At 48.2% G+C, this 25248-nt stretch overlaps 1 protein-coding gene across 7 annotated transcripts in view; it reads left to right on the forward strand.

Moving 5' to 3' along the window:
* The window catches only part of LOC124038005 (myomegalin-like), a 149162-nt gene that overhangs the window by 104788 nt on the left and 19126 nt on the right, over window positions 1-25248 (forward strand). For 4 of the 7 annotated variants that reach the window (XM_046353354.1, XM_046353349.1, XM_046353352.1 and 1 more), the window contains exons 10-31: window positions 2509-2646; window positions 2901-3020; window positions 3354-3446; window positions 3822-4031; window positions 4169-4327; window positions 4418-4522; window positions 4718-4855; window positions 4947-5126; window positions 5564-5758; window positions 5987-6317; window positions 11508-11626; window positions 11817-11983; window positions 12938-13307; window positions 13399-13588; window positions 13709-13825; window positions 14015-14525; window positions 14750-14997; window positions 15853-15907; window positions 22986-23239; window positions 23364-23495; window positions 23727-23951; window positions 24669-24920. In XM_046353354.1, the coding sequence (XP_046209310.1) occupies window positions 2509-2646; window positions 2901-3020; window positions 3354-3446; window positions 3822-4031; window positions 4169-4327; window positions 4418-4522; window positions 4718-4855; window positions 4947-5126; window positions 5564-5758; window positions 5987-6317; window positions 11508-11626; window positions 11817-11983; window positions 12938-13307; window positions 13399-13588; window positions 13709-13825; window positions 14015-14525; window positions 14750-14997; window positions 15853-15907; window positions 22986-23239; window positions 23364-23495; window positions 23727-23951; window positions 24669-24920 (4309 nt within the window). The remainder of the gene's footprint in view (window positions 1-2508; window positions 2647-2900; window positions 3021-3353; window positions 3447-3821; window positions 4032-4168; window positions 4328-4417; window positions 4523-4717; window positions 4856-4946; window positions 5127-5563; window positions 5759-5986; window positions 6318-11507; window positions 11627-11816; window positions 11984-12937; window positions 13308-13398; window positions 13589-13708; window positions 13826-14014; window positions 14526-14749; window positions 14998-15852; window positions 15908-22985; window positions 23240-23363; window positions 23496-23726; window positions 23952-24668; window positions 24921-25248) is intronic. The other 3 variants (XM_046353350.1, XM_046353353.1, XM_046353355.1) reach the window with 3 other exon arrangements.

Consider the following 25248-nt stretch of genomic DNA (forward strand, 5'->3'; position numbering starts at 1 on the left):
CAAAGAGCATAGGCTACCCCTTTTTTGTGGTAGCTTCTCTTCGCAACGATTAGTTTTCATAACGGACAATGTACCAGTAACCAGTCTATTAGGCTACTATTTATTTCGAATACATTTTTATAAAACATAGAAGAAAAGTAAATGAACATTGCACAGCTAAATCATTTAAATAAAATCATGGATTTTATTTAATCATGCTCAATACATGTTATTTTATTGCCGGAACAATCTGAACAGACCCAATTCCCCTCCAGTAAAACTGAGAGCAGAACTTCTCTGTGATGTTGGACATTAAAATGAAGGAGGCGTGTCGGATCTGCGCCCGCGAGCTCTGCGGTAATCAGCGGCGATGGATCTTCCACCCAGCCTCCAAACTCAACCTGCAGGTGCTGCTGTCCCACGCCCTGGGCAGGGAGCTGACCCGTGATGGCCGCGGGGAGTTTGCCTGTTCCAAGTGTGCCTTCATGCTGGACCGCATGTACCGCTTCGACACAGTGATCGCCCGCGTGGAGGCTCTGTCCCTGGAGCGCCTGCATAAGCTGCTGCAGGAGAAGGACCGGCTGAGACAGTGTATAGGAGGCTTGTACTGGAAGAACAACACCGTGGACCAGATCCAGGATCAGACTGGGATGCGAATGGGGATAGGGCTAGGGGGTACTGGGGCTGGAGGGCTAGGGGGTACTGGGGCTGGAGGGCTAGGGGGTACTGGGGCTCCACCACAGGGGAGTCACCCTCAGACAGCCCACCACTCTCTGTCCAGTGGCGGGCTGTCTGAGGTTGACTCCCCCGTGGTGGACCTCTCAGCCCTGCAGGAGGCCAGGTACAGCTCCCTGCTTCAGGGCGACCTGGCCTATTCTGTGTACGAATCCTGGGGCGACCACGAGGACCAGCAGCGTCCGGCCCCGGATCACCAGCACCACACCCAGCATCATCACCCTCAATGCTTAGGATCAGAGACTCTGTCTGGGCATCGCTCCAGGCGGTGCAGAGGGTGTGCGGCTCTCCGTGTGTCCGACTCTGACTACGAGGCCGTGTGTAAGGTACTTCGGCGGTTAGGCAGGAGGAGCACGTCGTGTGAACCCTCCACCCGCTACTCAGGCAGTGCCATGGGGGGTGAGGAGACCTCCACAGGGTCAGAGTCCATGCCTGTCTCCTCAGAGTCCTCTCCCATGGGGCCAGAGAGCGACAGGACCCTGCGCGATGGGGACACAGAGAGGATAACCCTCAGCCCAGGCTCATCGATAGAATCTCGGGACACAGCCGTAGACGTGGCTCAGCCCTGCACCGCTCACCAAGTTGGGGAAGAGGAAGAGCAGGGAGAGGGAGGAGAGAAGGACCCAGGGAAGGATCAGAGGCGAGACCCTCATCTCCAGGGGGATGATGCCCCCAGGGAGGGGTCAGTCTCTGGGTTGACCATGGAGCTGGCTCTAAGTCTAGTGAGGATCTGGGAGTACAGACCTCTAAAGTCCCCTCAAGGCAGCAAGCTCCCTATCCTGGTCAAACCCAAACTGGAGACGGGCCTCTCTGGGCTCCCCCTGTCCCTCAGAACCCCAGACTATGACCTCTACTCCCACCCTGGTATCCCAGAGTGGGTGGCCCCCAGCAGTCAGCAGGAGCTGCAGACAGAGCTGTCAGAGATGGAGGAGCAGTGGCTTGATGACTATGTGCAGTGTGGCCCCTTCTGCTTCCAGCAGGTACTGAGAAAGACCACCACCAGCCCCTGGCTCATAGAACAGACACACTGGAACTAACGAGACCAGATAGAGGGGCTTGAATTGGGGAGGAGATGGGATGGTATCTACTGGCCTGGAAGGGTCGTGATTCTACAGACAATCAAACCACTTTTTCCCCCATCGTTATCCTAGCACCTCGTCTGTAGCCATGGCAATGGTTGCTATATGAACAACGATGCCCCGTGTTAGGCATGCTCTCCGCTGTTTAATCCACCTCCATAGCTTCCTTTGTCGTGTTAATAATTAGCTACCCTTGATACATGGCTAGGAATGAGCGTACTGATATTCTGAAATAATGGCCACTTGATAAGTATGACTCAGGGAGTTTAGTGGGTTGGTTTTTCCACTGAAGGTTGATTCACTGAACTGCTGGAACAGCATGTAATCATTAGAGCTCAGCTTGAGTCCTGTGTGTGTATTAGTATGTGTGTTCTACTGGTAATGGGTTTACAGCACGTTATGTGGGAGCAGGATTGGTTGATCTTTGAAATGAAATGACAAGGATATTTAGAGTTATTTCACTATCCCTGACTACTAGAGACTTTACAGTATCACAAAGATAGCTCTATAGAGCTGAATTGACAGAAAAACAGGAAATAAATGCCACTCTGCCGTGGAAACAGGGACTACTTTCTCAGGACGATATAGTGCAGTGAACTGACCTCATCACTTTCCACTCTCACACAGGGGCATGGGAAGTGTGTGTACATGTACGTGCATTTAAAAAAAATAATGTTATAAACCTGAACCTATTTGTGCGTGTTGTGCGTTTCAGAAGCTGCTAGATGAACAGCAAGGCCAGCTTCGTCAGTATGAGACTGCTGCAAGTCAGTGTGTTACTGAGCTCCAGAAGGCCCAGCTCCAGGTCCACTCTCTACAGGACAAGATCAGAGAGAGCGAGGACAGGAACCAGGTACCACTTCCCCCACAGACTTTCACCATTCCTCCTTCTGAAGCAGTTCCTATTTTTACTCTACTTGACCATAGCATACAGTAGACATGCATCCAAGGCGGATTATTTGTTAAGTTTTAAGAGAATTAACACTAAATTGAACTATTAATTCAAAGGCCTGCTTATAAACTATTTATAAAATTTTAATTTTAAAACTAACTACAAGTATTCGATTTTTAGCACTTCTCTGATGTGTCTGTGAATGTGATGTGTAGAAGCTGCAGGTGCGACGCGGGGACATGGAGTGTGAGCTGCGCCTGGTCAGAGAGAAGGCCCAGGGACAGGAACGGAACGTCCTCAACCTCACCGACACTGTCAACAGCAAGGAGACTGAGGTACAGAGGGAGAGAGGGAAGAGGGAGGGAGAGGGAATGAAGGAGAGGCAAAAAGAGTGCGAGTGAGAGACGGACTAACAGAAAGCGAGAAAATGAGAGACGAAGAGACTCTGGTAGGAGAGAGGGAGGGTACACAAAGAAAAGCCGGAACAGCAGGCCACTTTACACGGTATTGTGTCCAACCAATGATGAACAGCAGGCCACTTTACACGGTATTGTGTCCAACCAATGATGAACAGCAGGCCACTTTACACGGTATTGTGTCCAACCAATGATGAACAATAGGCTACTTTACTCATGCCTTTTTGTGTGTTTCGTGTGTCTCCCTCTCAGGCAGCAGAGTTGTACCGGGTCATAGAGGAACAGAATAACTTGCTGTGTTCTTTGAAAGAGCTGGCCAACAGAACCCAGCTCCAGACACTACAGGTCAGCCCTCCTCTGAACCGTACACACACCTCACACACACACTTCGTACTGAAGTCTGAGAACACTAAAATGCTCTTACATCTACAGCTGACGTGACGACACCGTCATGTACGGTTTGTGTAGTGTGTTACAATTTTTTATCAACATGATAATTGAGAGGAATAGGAGCTTGGCTTTCTCCATCTCTAATAGACCTTGTATTAATACACACGCTTGATAGGATCCTTTGTAATGTCCCACAGTGCTAGTATAGAGAAAGCACAGCTGACCCCAGCACACAGCACATAGAGCTATCTGTAAACCGCCTTCACTCTCTGGCTCTCTTCCACCCACACCCTCCTCATCTCCACTCCCTCTACCCCGTCTCGGGTGCAGGTGTCTGGGGCGGAGTTAGTGCGAGGGCAGGGGGAGGTGCTGGACCTCCAGGGCTCTCTGTTCCAGGCCCAGCTGGAGCTGCAGGAAGGCCAGAGAGCCCAGCGTCAGGCCACCAGGAGGGAGGAGGACCTCACCAGAGCCCTGCACCGCCTGGAGAAAGACCTACAGGGAGTCATGGAGCACAGACACAGTACTGAGAGACACAACCAGGTGTGTGGGGGGGGGGGGGTGTCTGTGTGCGTGGCTTAGCCTTGCAATGGGGTTATATTTTCATTTTGCGAGTACGTGCATGCGTTTGCTTGTGTGTAAACATTGTAGGAGACTGTGCTGCTACCTGTCTGCTCTAGGACTTGCATCTGGTGCTTGAAAAAGCTCGGTCAGAGCTGCAGCGGAAAGAGGAACAGCTGAAAGAGAAGAAGGGAGAGAGACGGAGAGAGGAGGAGGAGAGGGAGAAGAGCATCCGAGAGCTGAGGACCTCACTACAGACCAAAGAGCAGCTGGTGCAGGTCAGAAACAGACACACACTCACACACCCCATTCACACACCACCTCCCTCACCCACAGCCGTCCCAACACACACTGTCCCTGTCTCTCAGGAGTACTCCGAGTTGTTGGACCAACAGCAGGAGCCCAGGGAGAAGAGGGACACTCTCCTCACCAAACTGAAAGATCGCATCAAGGACAGGGACAGAGCACTGGAGGTGAGAGTCATCGTCTACGAGAGAATGAACCTCAACGAGAACATATTACAGATATAAGAGGCGGGCAATCAAACTCGTGATCCAGGACTGCATGGGTTGCATGGACAGCAGTGGTGATTGATGGTGGTGACTGACGGCTGTGTTCCATTAGAGATGCATCACATTGTTCTATTCCGTTGTGTTCCCTCCCATCAGCGAGCGGTGGATGAGAAGTTCCGACGCGTGGAGGAGAAGGAGGGAGAGATGCGTCGGCTACAGCTTCTTCTCAGAGAGAAAGAGAGAGACCTGGAGAGACAACACTGTGTACTGTCCAACAACGAAGAGACCATCACGGTACTGATGAGCACACACACACACGCGCGCGTGCGCACACACACACAGACACTGCTTACTGAGTTCCTTCTATCTTGTGTGTGTGTTAAAGAGCCTGGAAGTGCTGGTACGTGGGAAGGGTTTGCAGCTGGAGCAGGTGTGTGAGGCATGGAGGAGTGTACAGTGCCACCACGAGGACAGGGAGGAGAGACACAGCCGCAGCCTGAGAGAGAGAGACACCCTCATCAGCCAGCTACAGAACGCCCTGCACACACGTACCAATGAGGCTGAGGTGACATGCCCTAATTATACACTTGCCACAGTATACATATACTGTACACCAGCACAAATAGATTTATGCTGATCAGAGGCAAAATATTTTTATTCTTGATTCTTCACACTATTTGCAATTTCTCGTCTTCTCTCTCGCTCTCTCTTTCTCTCTCTCCCTCTCTGTCTCTCTCTCTCCTCTCTCTTTCTCTCTCTCTCTCTCTCTCTCTCTCTCTCTCTCTCTCTCTCTCTCTCTCTCTCTCTCTCTCTCTCTCTCTCTCTCTCTCTCTCTCTCTCTCTCTCTCTCTCACCCTCTGTCTCTCTCTCTCTCCTCTCTCTTTCTCTCTCTCTCTCTCTGTCTCTCTCCTCTCTCTTTCTCTCTCTCTCTCTTTCTCTCTCTCTCTCACCCCCTGTCTCGCTCTTCCGCTCTCACATTATCTCTCGCTCTCTGCATCCCAGGACCTGACTGGAGCCCTGCTAGATAAGGTGAAGGCAGGTCCCAGTGAGGTGGTGGATGAGCTGAAGGCTCGCCTCTCTCTGAAGGAGAAACTGATCCAGGAACTGCTGTCCGACCGCAGCCGCCAGGCCCAGGAGCACCACTCACAGGTCCAGGACCTGCTCAACACCATCGGTACCAGAGACCAGTACATCCAGGTAACAAAACCAGACTGGCCTGAGAGCTGTGGTGTGGTATAGTCTAAGGGACTGATTGGGTAGAGAGAATGAGAAGAGTAAGAAAGAGTGAGAGAATGAGAGAGAGAAAGAGACTTCTGCCACAAAGAAGCTGTATCGAGTCAGATCTTTTAATCCTCAAAAACCTCCATCCTTTCCTTCCCTCTCCCTATCCTATCCTCCCCTCTCCTCACTCTTCTCCCCCTCCAGGAATCGGCAGGTCGTCTGAGTGAGGTGATGAGTGAGCAGACTCTACGTCTCCAGGAGCTCCGCAGACAGCTAACCTCTTGCTCCCTGGCCTACGGGTCCCAGCTAGGCCTCCGGGGTCCAGACTTCCAGGGGACCAGCCAGGACCTCCGGGCCTTGCAGGAGGAACTGCGTCTGGCTCTGCGGAGGGAGGCCCAGGCTGAGCTCACAGCCCTCAGGACCCAGGGCACTGCCAGGCCAGCTGACAGGCAGGCAGAGTTTGAGGGTGGGCACCCGAGGAGCATGGGACTCTGTCTGCAGTGGCACCTTCTGTCTGCAGTGGCACCTTTTTTGGGTGATGATGCTAACCATAGTTAAGACTTCACAATGTTATTTATATATCAGCTAATAGTTTTTTACATTTTATATATGATTTTAGCTTTTTGTAAAGCTTTGTGCAATTCTACATTTGTATGTTTTAATTGTGTAATGCATTAGATTATGTTTACAGCAGCTTAGGTATCAAATGCTTCTTTGAATGTATAACCAGTAGGCAAAGAAACAGAGGGAAGATATGACTTATGTTGACATACAATGCAAGGGATTTTGAACTTTGTATGATAGTGTCGATAGCATCACATGTTTCATGTTATGACTCCTACTATTTATACTAATAACATGTGTGTGCCTTCTCATGTTCAACTGCATGATTCATGTTGGTTATATACCATGTAATGGTATTGCGTGTTGCTATAGCGGTCTCTGCAATTTGTATAGAATATCTAATAACGACTGCTGTCTGAAATGTGCGCTTCAAGTGGAATAGAAGTGATGTTTTGTTTTTGCCAGAGTACGGTACATTTCAACAACCATGAATTATTCCTATTCGTTTTAGCTCATTGTGTGTGTAACGTCTACAAACCGTTGTCTGAGTGTCACGCTATAAGATTCCACGGTATGTAAAAAATAATTCTGACCTTGGGAATCCTCCTCTCTTCGACTAGAGGTTTGTCAAATAGGAGCCCCCCCGGCACGCGCCTCTGAAAGAGAAACCATGTGATCTGATAACGTGGCAGAAGCTGCTTTGCTCCGGTCTCTACCATCATCATCAATGGAGCGCGAGCCCTTGAGCTGAATCAACAAACCTCGTGTTGATGTCGTTGGGTTTACATGGTGTTCGTGGTGGGGCTCGGCTCCACTGTCCCTCCCTCCTCACCTCCCTTGCTTCCTGCTTGAACATAGTCTACCTGAGTTGTACACTGGTCATAGACGTATCTATGTCCAGTTACGTTAAGGTCCATCTCTGTTAACACGCCTGGTTCTCTCCACTTCCCAACCTGTCACTGGTTCTCTCCACTTCCCAACCTGTCACTGGTTCTCTCCACTTCCCAACCTGTCACTGGTTCTCTCCACTTCCCAACCTGTCACTGGTTCTCTCCACTTCCCAACCTGTCACTGGTTCTTTCCACTTCCCAACCTGTCACTGGTTCTCTCCACTTCCCAACCTGTCACTGGTTCTCTCCACTTCCCAACCTGTCACAGTTGGTTCTACTCGGAGTAATAGGTAGTATCAGTTGAGCTCATTTGTGGATAAAAGGTAAGAAACACACCTAGACGTACAGTGTGGATGCATAACTGCATGAGCGTGTGTGGATATATAACCATATACACAACCCCCCCTCCCTCCATTTCAACACTAAAATGCTCCAATGGCACCAGTCTATTCGATTGTTTGAAGGGCAGTGCTCATTACATAGAAACAAGGGTAGACTTTCCTAGTTGCATGTTTTACATGTCAATCAGATTCATCCCGATTAGCCCCAATGAGCAGAGAACATACCTCCTGCTGGCCACACCTCTTCTTAAAGTCTGTGTCACTCGTCTCTCGTTGCACAAGCCGCGTCTCCAAAGTACAGCGTCTGTGGGAAAGAGAATATTGTAACGCTCAAGTCTCTTAGCACTCGCTCTGCTGTCTGACCGCACAAGATTACAGTCAGCTAGTGCTTAGGCATGCTTTTGAATGAGTTTCTATTTGAATAGAGTGTATTCCTGAAGTCCAACACTGAACAGATTGCATAGAGGTCTAGACAAAAGGATGGGCTATTACATTATCCAAAGAGGCCTTATTCTTTTTAGAATGTGCATCCTGCACTGTTTGACACATTTTAATACTCTGCCCTGGCCAATTGCACCTCGTATCACATCATCTACTAGTTATACGTCATAAACCTGTAGATTTGATCAAATCTATTTATATTCGTTTTAAAAACATTGAGTGTTATGCGACCTCCTTACAGTACATTTAAGCTATCTTCTACTGTCACGTTCTGACCTTAGTTCCTTTATTTATGTCTTTGTGTTAGGTTGGTCAGGGCGTGAGTTGGGGTGGGTAGTCTATGTCTTTGTGTTAGGTTGGTCAGGGTGTGAGTTGGGGTGGGTAGTCTATGTCTTTGTGTTAGGTTGGTCAGGGCGTGAGTTGGGGTGGGTAGTCTATGTCTTTGTGTTAGGTTGGTCAGGGTGTGAGTTGGGGTGGGTAGTCTATGTCTTTGTGTTAGGTTGGTCAGGGTGTGAGTTGGGGTGGGTAGGTTGGTCAGGGTGTGAGTTGGGGTGGGTAGTCTATGTCTTTGTGTTAGGTTGGTCAGGGTGTGAGTTGGGGTGGGTAGTCTATGTCTTTGTGTTAGGTTGGTCAGGGTGTGAGTTGGGGTGGGTAGTCTATGTCTTTGTGTTAGGTTGGTCAGGGTGTGAGTTGGGGTGGGTAGTCTATGTCTTTGTGTTAGGTTGGTCAGGGTGTGAGTTGGGGTGGGTAGTCTATGTCTTTGTGTTAGGTTGGTCAGGGTGTGAGTTGGGGTGGGTAGTCTTTGTGTTAGGTTGTCTTTGTGTTAGGTTGGTCAGGGTGTGAGTTGGGGTGGGTAGTCTATGTCTTTGTGTTAGGTTGGTCAGGGTGTGAGTTGGGGTGGGTAGTCTATGTCTTTGTGTTAGGTTGGTCAGGGTGTGAGTTGGGGTGGGTAGTCTATGTCTTTGTGTTAGGTTGGTCAGGGTGTGAGTTGGGGTGGGTAGTCTATGTCTTTGTGTTAGGTTGGTCAGGGTGTGAGTTGGGGTGGGTAGTCTATGTCTTTGTGTTAGGTTGGTCAGGGTGTGAGTTGGGGTGGGTAGTCTATGTCTTTGTGTTAGGTTGGTCAGGGTGTGAGTTGGGGTGGGTAGTCTATGTCTTTGTGTTAGGTTGGTCAGGGTGTGAGTTGGGGTGGGTAGTCTATGTCTTTGTGTTAGGTTGGTCAGGGTGTGAGTTGGGGTGGGTAGTCTATGTCTTTGTGTTAGGTTGGTCAGGGTGTGAGTTGGGGTGGGTAGTCTATGTCTTTGTGTTAGGTTGGTCAGGGGTGTGAGTTGGGGTGGGTAGTCTATGTCTTTGTGTTAGGTTGGTCAGGGTGTGAGTTGGGGTGGGTAGTCTATGTCTTTGTGTTAGGTTGGTCAGGGTGTGAGTTGGGGTGGGTAGTCTATGTCTTTGTGTTAGGTTGGTCAGGGTGTGAGTTGGGGTGGGTAGTCTATGTCTTTGTGTTAGGTTGGTCAGGGTGTGAGTTGGGGTGGGTAGTCTATGTCTTTGTGTTAGGTTGGTCAGGGTGTGAGTTGGGGTGGGTAGTCTATGTCTTTGTGTTAGGTTGGTCAGGGTGTGAGTTGGGGTGGGTAGTCTGTGTCTTTGTGTTAGGTTGGTCAGGGTGTGAGTTGGGGTGGGTAGTCTGTTCTTTTTCTATGTTTTTCTATTTATATGTGTTTGGCCTAGTTCTCAATCAGAGGCAGGTGTCGTTCGTTGTCTCTGATTGAGAATCATACTTAGGTAGCCTGTTTTCCCCATTTTGGTTGTGGGTGTTTAATTTCTGTTTAGTGTTTGTTCGTTCACCTGGCAGAACTGTTTCGTTTTCTCTTCGTTGTTATTTTGTGTAGTGTTCAGTTTTTCATTAAAATATGACGAACACTTACCACGCGATATTTTGGTCCTCCTCTCCTTCCACCAATGAGAATCGTTACATATAGTACCCGGCTATTGTGTAATGTTATTTGACTGTAAAATGACTAATATATAATGTAAAAATACTCCGATAGCCTTACAGTAAACATTTGAACATCCTCTCCTAGCCCTCTAGTCTGCGATACCGTAGCATGTTACTCCACAGAGCTGTGTCTGTAGGTTTTGTATTTACTGTTAGCAGTTAAAGTATCTGCTCTTACTGTATACTTACGGTATATCTTACAGTTTACTTTACCGTATATCTGCCCGTACAGTAGTATATCCCAGTACAGGGAGATAGATTCCCTCAGAGGAAAATAACGTGTTTTATGTTTGACGCTTCTCTTCCTGTCATTACTGAGGGGGAGAGGTTTCAAGGGTGACCACCACCATTACTGAGAGGGGGAGAGGTTTCCAGGGTGACCACCACCATTACTGAGAGGGAGAGGTTTCAAGGGTGACCACCACCATTACTGAGGGGGAGAGGTTTCAAGGGTGACCACCACCATTACTGAGAGGGGGAGAGGTTTCAAGGGTGACCACCACCATTACTGAGAGGGGGAGAGGTTTCAAGGGTGACCACCACCATTACTGAGAGGGAGAGAGGTTTCCAGGGTGACCACCACCATTACTGAGAGGGAGAGGTTTCCAGGGTGACCACCACCTTTACTGAGAGGGAGAGGTTTCAAGGGTGACCACCACCATTACTGAGAGGGGGAGGTTTCAAGGGTGACCACCACCATTACTGAGAGGGGGAGGTTTCCAGGGTGACCACCACCATTACCGAGAGGGAGAGGTTTCAAGGGTGACCACCACCATTACTGAGAGGGAGAGGTTTCAAGGGTGACCACCACCATTACTGAGAGGGAGAGGTTTCAAGGGTGACCACCACCAATACTGAGAGCGAGAGGTTTCAAGGGTGACCACCACCATTACTGAGAGGGGGAGGTTTCCAGGGTGACCACCACCATTACCGAGAGGGAGAAGTTTCAAGGGTGACCACCACCATTACTGAGAGGGAGAGGTTTCAAGGGTGACCACCACCATTACTGAGAGGGGGAGGTTTCCAGGTTGACCACCACCATTACTGAACGTGGGAAGCGTTGTTTTGTCGATGCGTTCACATCAGTTTGCTTTTTGGTGGAAAGACTTTGACATGCAGAAAGGCCAGGAGGCTATGTGTGGTATGAAAATGTACCATATTAAAATACTTGTTGAATTGTACTCTGGCAAAAGTAAAAAAGTGTCAAGGATTTGTATGTTTTAATCGATCTGTTGCCACAAATGCAAAAGAGTAGAACTCTTATGCCAGTGTGACATTTTCTTTTCGGCCTTTTCTTTTCATGACTTGTGTGTGTGTGTGTGTGTGTGTGTGTGTGTGTGTGTGTGTGTGTGTGTGTGTGTGTGTGTGTGTGTGTGTGTGTGTGTGTGTGTGTGTCTGTGTGTCTGTGTGTCTGTGTGTCTGTGTGTCTGTGTGTCTGTGTGTCTGTGTGTGTCCATGTTATTGCTTATGTTTCAACTAAGAACTGCATTCTGGGGTCTCAGTTCTCTTTCTAGAATTCAGCTCAGAGGACAACGATAATGTTGAGGTCAACAGTAACTATGCAGACTGCAAGGAGGAAGAGGACTCCAAACTGGCAGCTCGAACCCTAGCCACCATGCAGGTAGGCCCTGTGCTGTACATATACAATTGAAATAGTGGTAGATTATTTTGTCTTAATCATGTCACATTTGAATCTTTCCTAACCACAACTCATATTTTAGTCATCAGCCTGGGTGATCCAAACAACACTGTGGCGATTTTGCACACTCAGCGTTCTCTCGCTGTCGTTTTCTCCACTCTCCTCCAATCAGAACTCTGGAGGACCTGGGAAGGGGAAGCTGTCCCAAGAGGCAGTGGGAGACGCCCAGGGGCTGGTGGAGGTGAAGCAGCTAGTGCAACAGAAGAGGGTGGTGGAGAGAGAGCTGCAGGAGCTCAAGGATCAGCTGGAGAAGTCTGGCTTCTCCCTGACCAGGATGAGGTAACACGCCGATTGCATACATGTTATTACGAAACGTGATATAGATACAGTATACACTGAGTGTACAAAACATCGAGGACACCTTCCTAATATTGAGTTGCACCCCCCTTTTGTCCTCAGAACAGCCTCATTTCATTGGGGCATAGATGCTACAAGGTGTCGAAAGCGTTCCACAGGGATGCTGGCCCATGTTGACTCCATTGCTTCCTACAGTTGTGTCAAGTTGGCTCGATGTCATTTGGGAGAGGGACCATTTTTGATACACACAGGCAACTGTTGAGTGTGAAACACTCAGCAGCGTTGCAGTTCTTGACACAAACCGGTGTGCCTGGCACCTACCACCATACCTTGTTCATAGGCACTTAAATATTTTCTCTTGCCCATTCACCCTCTGAATGGCACACATACACAATCCGTGTCTCAATTGTCTCAAGGCTTAAAAATCCTTCTTTAACCTGGTTACACTGATTGAAGTGGACATTATTTTTTTATATATTAAAAAAATAGTGACATTTTACCCCTTTTTCTCTGCAATTTCATGATATCAAATTGGTAGTTACAGTCTTGTCCCATCGCTGCAACTCCCTTACGGACTCGGGAGAGGCAAAGTTCAAGAGCCATGCAATTGAAAGGGATTTAACAAGTGACGATCAATAAGGGATCATAGCTTTCACCTGGATTCACCTGGTCAGTCTATGTCATGGGAAGAGCAGGTGTCCTTGATGTTTTGTTCACTCAGTGCATATATGAATGAACGTGAATGAGAATAAATGAAGTGAACGAAAATATATCCTTGTTCATGCAACTATATTTGTATTTTCTGACATTTACTGTGGTGTACATACGGAGGTCCCAGCTTCTAGGTTCACAAACGCCTGTGGTTTTCACCCTGGTTCGAGCAGTGGATATGAGAGGTGCTAGTTGAGGTGTGTCTGTCTTCTCTCTCTCACACAGGAAAGCCCTCTTCAGCCTACGCATGGAGAACACGGAGTTGAAGTCTCACCAGACAGAGAGACGGTCAGAGACGGACCCCAGGGATGAGCAGGGATTCCTGGAAGAAGGGGCGGATGAAGAAAAGCTGGATGTGGAGGAGGAGGACGAGCAGCTGTGTGGGGTGGATCTATCTGGTGGCTGGGAGGATGACCGTCTGTCCCAGGGGAAGCGCTGTGCCCCCAGGCCCACCTTGAGAGACCCTGGCCTGGGGAAGAGACACTGCACTAGGCCTGTCTCTCTGCACATGGGAGACCTGCTGTCCCACTCCACAAAGGAAGGGGAAGACATCACACCAAATTATACTCTAGTAACGCGTGCTACTGTATGTATGGTAGGTCAACAGTGAGAGTCCCCATCGACTGATTACCCCAAGAAAGGAATGTCATTCTAAATATTTACATTACTCTGGTCCTGTGTTGCAGGACGATGATGTGGAGGAGGCAGGAGGAGGAGAAGCTGGAGACAGGAAGCAGAGCCCCACAGAAACAGTGATGGTTGAGAATGCTGTGCGGCTCCGGCTGAAGAGCAAAGAGCTGCAGGAGAGACTCATGGTTTCTGAGGCCACCGTGGAGGCTCAGGCGGAGCAGCTCAGAGACTACAGAGATCTACCGAGTGAGTCAATACACCCTCACCCCACACATACGCACACATACTGTTTGTCTATCACACACACGGCAATATGCTACATGCGATAATTTATTCAAATGTATCGTTCTGTCTCTCTTTCTCTAGTGGAGACGTCTGTGCAGCAGGACAGTAAGCAGGTCCAGGTGGATCTACAGGACATGGGCTATGAGACGTGTGGTCGCAGTGAGAACGAGGCTGAGAGGGAGGAGACCAGCAGCCCAGGTACTTACTGTTACTATTGACGCTACAAGTGCCAGCATTTTTTTTTACACTAAAGTATTGCTGTACTCTGCAATACTTGAGGGTTATCGGGAGATTTAAACAATCTGCTATGGTTTAGTAAAGCCACAAGAGGGCAGTACTGTATTTCAGTTGTGTAACCCACGTCCCCTCCGTTTCTGTTCCCCGCAGAGTTTGACGATCTGGAGATGTGTACTTCTCTGGAATGCGGCGGCTCCCAGTGGTGGTCAGGCGTTGTGCCTCCTGGGAAGGCCGGTCCTCCAACATCAACCTCGAAGGCCGATGACATCACATCTCTCCAGCGATTGGTTGAGGACCTGCGCTCGCAACTCTCCCGCTCCCAGACGGTGATCCGGAGCCTCCAGGGCCGCCTGCACTCCCTCTCCACATCCAGTGACCCCTTCGGCCACTCCAACGGCCCGTCCACCCCCCGCAAGGTCAATTGGGCCATCCAGTTCCAGTCCTCGCCCTCCCAGAGCGGCCTGGATGAGGACGAGGGCTGGGAGTCGTCTGGTGGGGGTCTAGGGCCCTCCCCACATCACCCCAAACCCGACAAGGATCTCCAGGAGCTGGTGTTTCGCGTGGGAGCCCTGGAGGACCAGCTGAGGAAGGGCAAAGGGACCCAAGCAGAGACTCCAGGGCTCCCTGCAGAGGGAAAGGCTTCCATCTGGCCTGGGCCTGGGTAGGTAGCACGACCACTAACCCTGGTCCACATGTTAGAATGTATGCCGTATACAGCAGATTAATTTACAGTAAACACAGTATATGTGACCTATGTTGGAATGGAATCCACAATCCTCTTGTTGCTAGACAATCCACTGACCCGTGGGAACCAGTTGGTTTCATATTGACGCTTCCTTCATCTGTCTCATGTTGACTCTTCCTCCCGCCTCTGTCTCCTTGCAGGAAGTTTGATACCCTAATACAGGCGCAGGCCCGTGAGCTGTCGCACCTGCGCCAGAGGATGCGAGAGGGGCGTGGCGTGTGCCACATCCTGACCCAGCACCTGGGCGACACCACCAAGGGCTTTGAGGAGCTGCTGCGTGCCAATGACATTGACTACTACATGGGCCAGAGTTTCAGAGAGCAGCTGGCGCAGAGCAGCGCCCTGGCACAGCGAGTCAGCACCAAGATTAGCGGACGTGAGTGGAGAGGTGAACACACATGTAGACACATAAGATGTGCACCATTGCACACAAATAGCACGTACTGGACCCCAAAAAAAACACAAAATCGTTCACAATTTACATATAGCGCTGACAAAATGATTGTAACCTATAATTATGGACAATCACCTTGATTTGATTTGACCATGAACAAAAAATGTGTTTGTCTTAATACATTTATTTTAGGAGAAGGGGGGTTTTAACTTCATCTGCATGTCGATGTAGTTTTCCCAATAGCAGTTTTACATTTTGACATGAAGTGGGTGAAGTTTGTAATCATTTTAAGAGCAGAACGGCACGGTCGGAATGAGAAACTTGATTTCCAACAGTTGCACGCGGTCAAATGTTTTTGAGACAGGGGTGTCACTAAAGCTATATTTTATTCATTAGGTATGTCGTATTTAATTTTCAAAGATGCCTTATGGTACATTACAAGCTCAAAACATTTTTCGACAAAAATGACGATTATACCAATAAACGTGGCCATTTGCGTGACATTTAATCCTTACCCAAAATGACATAATCGTTACAGCCCTAATTACACGATACCCATGAGCTAACGGGCAGCTAATACACTCAATCTTCAACATCTTTTGACTTTAAAACAGACATTTGCAAACACAATTTCTTAGTCATGTCCATACATGCCCAGCAAGACATAGCATGAGTGTGTGTGACCGTGCTTCTACACCTCCATTGCTTGCTGTTTGGGGTTTTAGGCTGGGTTTCTGTACAGCACTTTGAGATATCAGCTGATGTAAGAAGGGCTATATAAATACATTTGATTTGATTTGACTTTGTAGGTGTATTTTCCTTATATAAAGTGCTAATGTCTCTCTTCAGGGGATCATCCAGAGATGCATGATGACAAGACTGGCACAGAGCTGCTCGCCATACGGTATGCGTCTGCCAATTTGCTTTCTGTTTGCGTATGTGTGTGTTTGCAACAGTGTGACATGAATGCAACAGTATTTCATCAGTATCAGTGTTGCTATTGTTGGTAACTCAACATTGATTGTTGGGGGCATGTTTGTCCTCCACTGGGGTTCTCTCTCTCTCTCTGGTTTGTCACTTGATCAGTGATCCACGCAGAAAATCAATTAGTCTGATTAACTCACTGGTAGACCAGCAGACTGGACAGTTGGCTGTGAGTTGCTCATGTCGCTGACGACATCGGATCTCAATCCGATACACCACTGTGACGGTTATTGTTGGGTTTGAAAACTACTGCGAGACATATCTCCAAGTCTATCCACTATATTTCTCTGCCTGTCTTTTTTCGCTCAATCATCTTTGCCCTCTCTCTTTCTCAACCTCTCTAGTCCCTTCGCCCTCATGCTGGTAGGGTGGCTGGTTTTATAGCTTTAGCAACATTAGCATTAAGGCAAACATGTTGAGTCAGGGACGTGTGATGTCACCACTGCTAACCAGCCCCATGGTGACAATCATTGGAGAGGAGCGTTGTGATTGGATGAACCCACTGCCCTCCCTCCGTCTCCCTCTGATCGTTGTGGCAGCAGCCTCAGACTACCACGGGGGGATTTGGTTGCTGAGAAGGCATCCTTTTTTTCTTTCCATCGTGTGTGTGTGTGTGTGTGTGTGTGTGTGTGTGTGTGTGTGTGTGTGTGTGTGTGTGTGTGTGTGTGTGTGTGTGTGTGTGTGTGTGTGTGTGTGTGTGTGTGTGTGTGTGTGTGTGTGTGTGTGTGTGTGTGTGTGTGTGTGTGTGTGTGTGTGAGAATTAGCCAGTCATCCAGGCTACAGTGTTGTGGGCACGCGGACAAGACACGCGCTGTCTTGTGTTTGGGTTCAGACTCGGAGAAGGAGGAGTGTGTGAGTATGAGAGAGGGAGAGAGACAAAAACACAATGAACAGAACCTGACAATCATTATATTCCTGTTTCAGCTCGTACGGTACTGTATGTTTTTTATCTCTTCATCCCTGAGCTGTGCTCATCTCGTGACGTGGTCCTCGTAGAGTCGACTGGTGCTGAATAACCTCTGAATAACTACAACGACTGTCCTGCTTTGTGGGGTCACACTGTACGGCCCGGGGCCCGTCTGGTCAGCCTGTCTGCTGGATGGCCCTGGTATCTGGGTGCATCTGATTACAGAGTGTCCCAGTGTTGAAGGAATTCTAAATTCCTCTGTTTTAATTCCCAATCAAAATTAAACACTCTGTCAATGCATAAAGGGTTTGTAAGACCCTTTATTTTATAAGAATGGACAGAGCCCCGGTCTTAAAAGTCAGGTAACAGCGTTTAATTCAAGAGAGTACTGGGTACATACACATTTTACCACAGGTTATAAACTGAAAATGATGTCAGCGTTTTCTAAATGTTCCATCTCTTCTTGACACTGGTAGAGAGGCCCTATAGTTCAAGCCTTCCCTCCTCGCCTAGAGCCAAGGTCAGTCAGTGTAGATAAGCATTCTAGACAGTCTGGAGATAGTCCGTCCCTGCCATCTAGAGATAGTTCATTCATTTGCACAAAGGAACAGGCCGTCATTGACCGTCAAGCCTTCCCACATCCGTCTCCCTACCAATTTAATATAATTTACCAGTCAAGGTTTTCTTGTGTAGATAAGCATTCTAGCCAGTCTGATTCATTTGTACCAATGAACAGACTGTCATTGTTACTAAACTCCTGACCACATTCAATTCAGTACTGGGATCAGATAAGAAAATGCATACATATACGGTAACATGTAGTATTTTGATTAGTACATATACAGTACCATAATTGTAGTCTGATTAGTACATCCTGATTGAGATCTATACATAATTAGTCATTATAGATAAAAATTCCCTTAACACCCAGCCAGTTAGAGGGGCAGGCAGTGACAGACAGGGGCAGGCGGACAGAGACTTACAGACCAGAGCAGAAACATTAGAGCACAGCAAGCTGCTAGCTCTCTCTGGTCCAGGCTCATGCTGAAAAGGTAGTCGCTTTCTCTCTCTGGTCTAGGCTATTGCTGAAAGAACAGTCTCTCGTTCACTCTTCTGAAGTAGTGGCACAGGCTGCATCTGAGATGACACTATGTCCTATATTCCCAATAATGCACTACTTTTGACTCACATGCACTACATACACTACTCAATTACTATTTGGTAGCATTGCCTTTAAATTGGTTAACTTTGGTCAAACGTTTCGGGTAGCCTACCACAAGCTTCCCACAATAAGTTGGGTGAATTTTGGCCCATTCCTCCTGACAGAGCTGGTGTAACTGAGTGAAGTTTGTAGGCCTCCTTGTTTGCACACGCTTTTTCAGTTCTGCCCACAATTTTTCTATAGGGTTGAGTCAGGGCTTTGTGATGGCCACTCCAATACCTTGACTTTGTTGTCCTTAAGCCATTTTGCCACAACTTTGGAAGTATGCATGGGGTCATTGTCCACTTGGAAGATGCATTTGTGACCAAGCTTTAACTTAATGACTGATGTCTTGAGATGTTGCTTCAATATATCCACATAATTTTCCTACCTCGTGATGCCATCTATTTTGTTAAGTGCACCAGTCCCTCCTGCAGCAAAGCACCCCCACAATATGATGCTGCCACTCCCGTGCTTCACAGTTGGGATGGTGTTCTTCGGCTTGCAATCCTTCCCCTTTTTCCTCCAAACATAACGATGGTCATTATGGCCAAACAGTTCTATGTTTGTTTCATCAGACCAGAGGACATTTCTCCAAAAAGTATAATCTTTGTCCCCATGTGCAGTTGCAAACCGTAGTCTGGGTCTTTCATGGCGGTTTTGGAGCAGTGGCTTCTTCCTTGCTGAGCGGCCTTTCAGGTTTTGTCGATATAGGACTTGTTTTACTGTGGATATAGATACTTTTGTATCTGTTTCCTCCAGCATCTTCACAAGGTCCTTTGCTGCTGTTAAGGGATTGATTTTCACTTTTCACACCAAAGTACGTTCATCTCTAGGAGACAGAACACGTCTCCTTCCCGAGCGGTATGACGGCTGCGTGGTCCCATGGTGTTTATACTTGCGTACTATTGTTTGTACAGATGACCATGGTACCTTCAGGCGTTTGGAAATGGCTCCCAAGGATGGACCAGCCTTGTGGACGTCTAAATAAAAACATTGGAGGTCTTGGCTGATTTGTTTTGATTTTCCCATGATGTCAAGCAAAGAGGCACTGAGTTGGAAGGTAGGCCTTGAAATACATCCACAGGTACACATCCAATTGACTCAAATTATGTAAATTAGCCCAGCAGAAGCTTCTAAAGCCATGACATCATTTCCTATAATTTTCTAAGCTGTTTAAAGGCACAGTCAACTTAGTGTATGTAAACTTCTGACCCACTGGAATTGTGATACAGTGAATTATAAGTGAAATAATCTGTCTGTAAACAATTGTTGGAAAAAATGACTTGTGTCCTGCACAAAGTAGATGTCCTAACTGACTTACCGAAACTCTAGTTTGTTAACAAGAAATGTGTGGAGTGGTTGAGAAACGAGTTTTAATGACTCCAACCTAAGTGTATGTAAACCTCCGACTTCAACTGCAAGTGCACTACAGGGAATAGGATGTAAATTCATGTCAGATGCAGCCATGGCCTGATTAACTCCCAGGCCCAGACCACAGCTTCAGAGTCCGCAGAGAAACCCACCATCTGTGCCGTGCAACGCTGTTGGGGGAAGTATACCATAAACACAGAGTAGCAGTAACTGTGTCCCAGCTCTCCTCTGTTTCTGCCCCTTTTCTCGACTAGAGTTCTTCTCTCGTTTAAAGCATCAATGGGGAGATTCTGACTTTGGAGGACTACTTTCCCCTAGAGTTTGTGTGCCCTTGCAGGGTTGAGAGCAGGGTCAGCTATTGCATTTTGGGTAATTTGAGGTGCCTCTCCCTCTCGCTGCCTTATAAAAGAGAGAGGATGCAGAGAGAGACAGAGAGAGAGAGAGAGACAGAGAGAGAGAGAGAGAGAGAGAGAGAGAGAGAGAGAGAGAGAGAGAGAGAGAGAGAGACAGAGAGAGAGAGAGAGAGAGACAGAGAGACAGAGACAGAGACAGAGAGAGACAGAGAGAGAGAGAGAGAGAGAGAGAGAGAGAGAGAGAGAGAGAGAGAGAGACAGAGAGAGAGAGAGAGAGAGAGAGAGAGAGAGAGAGAGAGAGAGAGAGAGAGAGAGAGAGAGAGAGAGTGAGAGAGACAGAGAGAGACAGAGAGACAGAGACAGAGACAGAGAGAGGGAGAGAGGGAGAGAGAGAGAGAGAGAGAGAGAGAGAGAGAGAGAGAGAGAGAGAGAGAGAGAGATTTAGAGAAAGAGAAGCAGATCCAGAGGATGTATCCCTGCAGTACTGCCACACAGATGGCCAACCAGATGCGGGGGACTTAAATGTGTTTTATTGCCATTTGACTCATTTAGGACAAGCCCTTAATTGAGTGAGTGAAAAGAGGGGATTTGTATTGATTTGATTCCCTCGCATGTGCCTTCTCGCGAGAGTGAACTGAAATAGGTCAGGAGCATCTAAATCTACAGAGACAGAGAGAGAGAGGGAGAGACACGCAGAGTGGAACAGAGAGAGGGAGTGCGTGCGAGAGCATCACTTTGCCCCACAAATAGCAAGAGAAGAGCAAAGCCTAGTGTAGAGCATGTTCCAGCACAGGCTCAGCTTTTCCATTTCTAAAACCACAGGAGCACTACGGCGCATCAGGGCTCTATTACATGTGCAATGGTGGATTCTCTGAACACTGCATTTGATTCATACTAAGCCCTGGGACTTTTTAAAAGGGGGACTCATTGACTACAGTACCTGGACTTCTATTTTGGACCTTAACCTTGTGCTTTTGGTGGATTTTAGACAAATGTTTTGTTCCTTTTTTGAAGTATACAACCTCATCAAAAATCCAGTTTGAGGTAAAATGTAATAAACAATTAAATGTTGGGGTGAGGAACAGATGCTCCGCTCACTCACACTGCAGAACCTGCAGGTAGAGGAGCTTAGAAGAACAACATTTGACAAAGGGGCCGGATGGGGGCAGGTTTTTTTGGGCCAGCGCTGCAGTGTGGGTTGTAAAACACACTGAAGGCTGACTAGGGTTATCTGACTCTTTGTGTTTGACCATTCAGCCCCGGATACACCCGCCTAATATCCCGCTCTGCTCTCTCCGTCTCTGGAAAAACACCACTCTCTCCGGTCGCTGTTTTGTGTTTGGCTGCTGCTCTCTTCTTCCCGAGGGACACAGAGAGAAAGAGGGAGACAGAGCTACCTAGACAGAGCTTACTGCTCTCCTCAATGTGAAGAACTGTCCTCCTTGCTGTACCAAAACACCAGTGCTTCTTTAAAGCAAATATAACTGGCATCATTGTGCTCGCTTAGCATAAATCACTGTACCTCACCAACAGGATCCAAAATTGGCAACATTTCAAGCGTATCACAAAAACAGAGGAAACTGTATTTGAAAGACCTCTTGTTTAAAGAGGTGGACACGCCACCTGATCTAAGTTACTGCACAGCAGATTTGGTATTTGCGGGACATTGATGGGCTTGTCTGTACTGGACTGGCCTGGGTAAGGTGCTGCTTACGAGACTGCACTAGTCATAGTCACAGCCCACACACACACATTTGCACATCCGTATCCTCATTCTGTGTGTGTGTGTGTGTGCTGTGTGGCGGCGGTGGAGACAGCCAGCAGATCGGCCTACTCCCCTGGACGTCTCTGTCACCAGGCCTAATCTGAGGATTTACTCTGCTTTTCACCTGATTGCTTACGACCAGTCATCCCTCTATCCCTGTCTCCATCCCTCCCTCTGGCCAGTTCCCCCTTTCCTAACCTAACTAACACTCCGGGGATCACGTCCTTGGCAGTAAGCTAACGAGCACTCCTCGTTTACCGCGGCTCTCTGGCCCAGGGAGGAGGGTCTTTGGTGGGGCAGGCTGGCCAGGTGAGCCCATAGCTCCACTCTGGAAGGCCATGCTGTCTAAGAGCAGCCCTCTGTACAGAGACTCTCTGTTCTCCTTCTCTCTGTGGGAGAGCCGGGCCCAGGAGAGAGAACTCGCCCTGTATAGAAAACACACTGAAGGAGAGAGAAGGGCCCTGCACAGGCAGCTGGACAAGTAAGAATCGTACATTTGGTTGTTGTTGTAGTAACGTGAGAGTGATAGTAATCATTAACTGTGTACTATACAGTAAGTCCTTCAGATGAGTAGCCAGTGCTGGACTGCAAACGGATACACAAGTCCGCTGTGTGTGTTGTGTGTGTGTGTGTGTGTGTGTGTGTGTGTGTGTGTGTGTGTGTGTGTGTGTGTGTGTGTGTGTGTGTGTGTGTGTGTGTGTGTGTGTGTGTGTGTGTGTGTGTGTGTGTGTGTGTGTGTGTGTGTGTGTGTGTGTGTGTGTGTGTGTGTGTGTGTGTAGAGGGATCAGCCTGGCACTTGTTTAGATTGGTGAGATCAGGTGACCTTCACCCTGCAATCAGGATGCTGCTATCAATTAATGAATTCCGCTGAGTGGGAACAGCATGTGTGTCTTTCTTTTTTTAACCCACTGTGAATATTTCTTATTTTTCAATATTTCATGAATTTGTACCTCTTTAATACGTGTTAGATTTATTTTGTTTGGTTTCGTCCGGTCCTGTTCACTCTTGCAATGTGTATGCCTCTTGGCCAGGTCGTTATTGTAAATGAGAATTGGTTCTCAATGGACACATCTGGTTCAATAACGGTGAAATCCAAATCAAATAAACGAGACCTTAAGTGAGCTGATAGTCTGTCTGTATCAGCCTGGTGATTGATCACCTCTGTGTCTGTGTCACTGTTGATCCCTGTTTGTCTCTCTGTGGGCAGTAAGAAGCGTCAGCTTCAGGAAGGATAGGATCATCCAACATCATTCTTTGTCTGTACGGGCAGGACAGTAGGGTGACTAGGCTATGGCTTAATCATGCTTCGGTTGTCCCTCTGTCACTGGGGAGCAGATGTATTTCCATATGTGGGCAAGGACAAGATTACTGAATGTATCCCTGTATGTTTGTGTGCAGGCTGAGTAAGGAGCTCCAACAAAAGGACAAGGTCATTGAGTCTCTCCAAGCCGAACTCAACCAGCGCCAGCCGCGCTCTGACACACCCTGCAGTAGCCATGCCCTCTCTGACACCACCGACCAATCAGACCGCATCTCATTTGTGTCTGATGATCAGGGCTCCACCAATGAGGAGCTGGAGCTGTGCTCGGACATAGACGCAGCCAGCGAGTATAGCCCGGAGGACAGACGTGCCTCCCCTGGAGCCAGTACAGGTGCAGTAAACAATAGACACACACACACGCACACGGACACACGAATGACTGCCCATCCATATTTCGGAATGTATGCCCAGTAGTGCGCAACTTAACGGTCTTCTTTTCATTCATCATCTCTCAGATTCCCACTGTAACAGTGTGCCCATGTCACGCCACCCCTCCACCCCTCCACCCAACACTTCATCCCACAGACACCAGTCCTCCATCAGCTGTCTCAGCATGCAGCCGCCAGGGGACACACAGACACAGACAGGTAGGCAGACAGGCAGGAAGAGAGAGAGAGAGGAGGAGTGGAAGTGACTGCATTATTCAACACATTGTTATCCTTGTCATTGTAACCACATACTGTACTTTATCATGTCCAGACATTGTGAAGTGTTTTCTTTCCTCATTCCTCATACCTCTCCCGGTCCCACCCCTCCTTCTGTTTCCCTGTCGTCTTTTCATCTCTATTTTCACCTGTATTTCTCCTCCATACCTCCAGGCCTCTACAGTGGGCCAGTGTCCCGTTCCCTCCCCACCCCTCCCCAGCCCCAACCCCAGCCTCTCTACCACCCAGACCTCTCCTCTCAGAGAGCCCCTCTGCTCTTTGACCCCTACACGGGCACCCTGCGACCCCATTACCATGGCAGCGGGCCCGTGGGCTTCTCCCTGGCAGAGGTTCACCGGGAGCTGCAGATGTTACAGAGACAGCTGGGAGATACTGAGCGTGCGTCACTCTGCTTGCACCGTGTGTGTGTGTGTGTGTGTGTGTGTGTGTGTGTGTGTGTGTGTGTGTGTGTGTGTGTGTGTGTGTGTGTGTGTGTGTGTGTGTGTGTGTGTGTGTGTGTGTGTGTGTGTGTGTGTGTGTGTGTGTGTGTGTGTGTGTGTGTAGGATGGAGTGGCTACATTTGTCATGCTTTAAGCACATCATGTAACTACATGAGGTTATAAGCTTTAAAATGTACTTTTAAAGTTTTGTATTACAGTTATAGTGTAATCTGGCACGGGGATAGTAGTATTAGTATCGTCGGTAAACTTGATGTACAGTAAGTGAGTTTCACATTCAAAGCTCTGAACTATGGTAGTAATGTCAGACAGGACTGCAGGTGTATTGTCCTGTTGAGAGTCCAGACGAGCAAGAATAAACATGTGAGTGTGTGTGCTAACCCACCACCCATTAGGCTTTTCCTCTGAATGGGGTAGGACGTGTGACATTGGCCTCTCCAGGCCAAGTGTAATTGAGCAAGTTGATGTGCTGTATGGCTTTGAGCTAATTCATACCCCGCCTAACCCCACTCCTACAACATAACTCTCCACCATCCTAACATCCCAACACTGGAGGTTCTGATAGTGTTTGGACTCTCTCTGAGGTATCTATATCACAACAAGCTGCCTGGCCAACCTGTTTATTCATGCTTGGGCTTTTCTCTCTTTCTTACTGCAGGTTTTTCAGTTCCTTCTGCCAAGCCGTTTGTTGGCTTCCAGATGTCGGCAGATCCCTCCAGTTACCTGCCCCAGCCTCTGTCCTACCACCCCTTCCACCCGTCTCCTCACAGTGGCCCCATGAAGGCGGGCACCGGCCTCCTGGAGAACAGTGCAATGTGGGATATGGCTTACGGTGCTCAGCCAATTAGAATTGGCGCTGCTGATTTGTCATCAGGGTCGTCAGGATACCAGTCTGGCACCAGCCATACAGGTGTGTGTTTATCTGAGTTTTAATGTAAACGTGTGTGTGTGTGTGTGTGTGTGTAATTGTTTTCCTACATTCTCAGGACCCCAATGGTCAGACAATTCACCAGAATGCCCCGAGAGAGTCAGAAAACAATAACATTTTTGAAAAGTCAAGATGTTTTTCAGGTCCTGAATTAGTTCAAATGCTATTTTAAGCGTAAGGTTTAGGATAATGGGGTTAAGGTTAGGGTTAGGTTTAGGGTTTTTGGGGTTAACCTGTTAAGCCCACCCGACACGCAGGCGTCTCATCTAGCCATCTGGAAATGCAAATGCACTACACTAAATGCGAATAG

The sequence above is a fragment of the Oncorhynchus gorbuscha genome, linkage group LG06 (assembly GCF_021184085.1).
Source record: "Oncorhynchus gorbuscha isolate QuinsamMale2020 ecotype Even-year linkage group LG06, OgorEven_v1.0, whole genome shotgun sequence".
In the NCBI taxonomy this organism is placed as follows: Eukaryota; Metazoa; Chordata; class Actinopteri; order Salmoniformes; family Salmonidae; genus Oncorhynchus; species Oncorhynchus gorbuscha.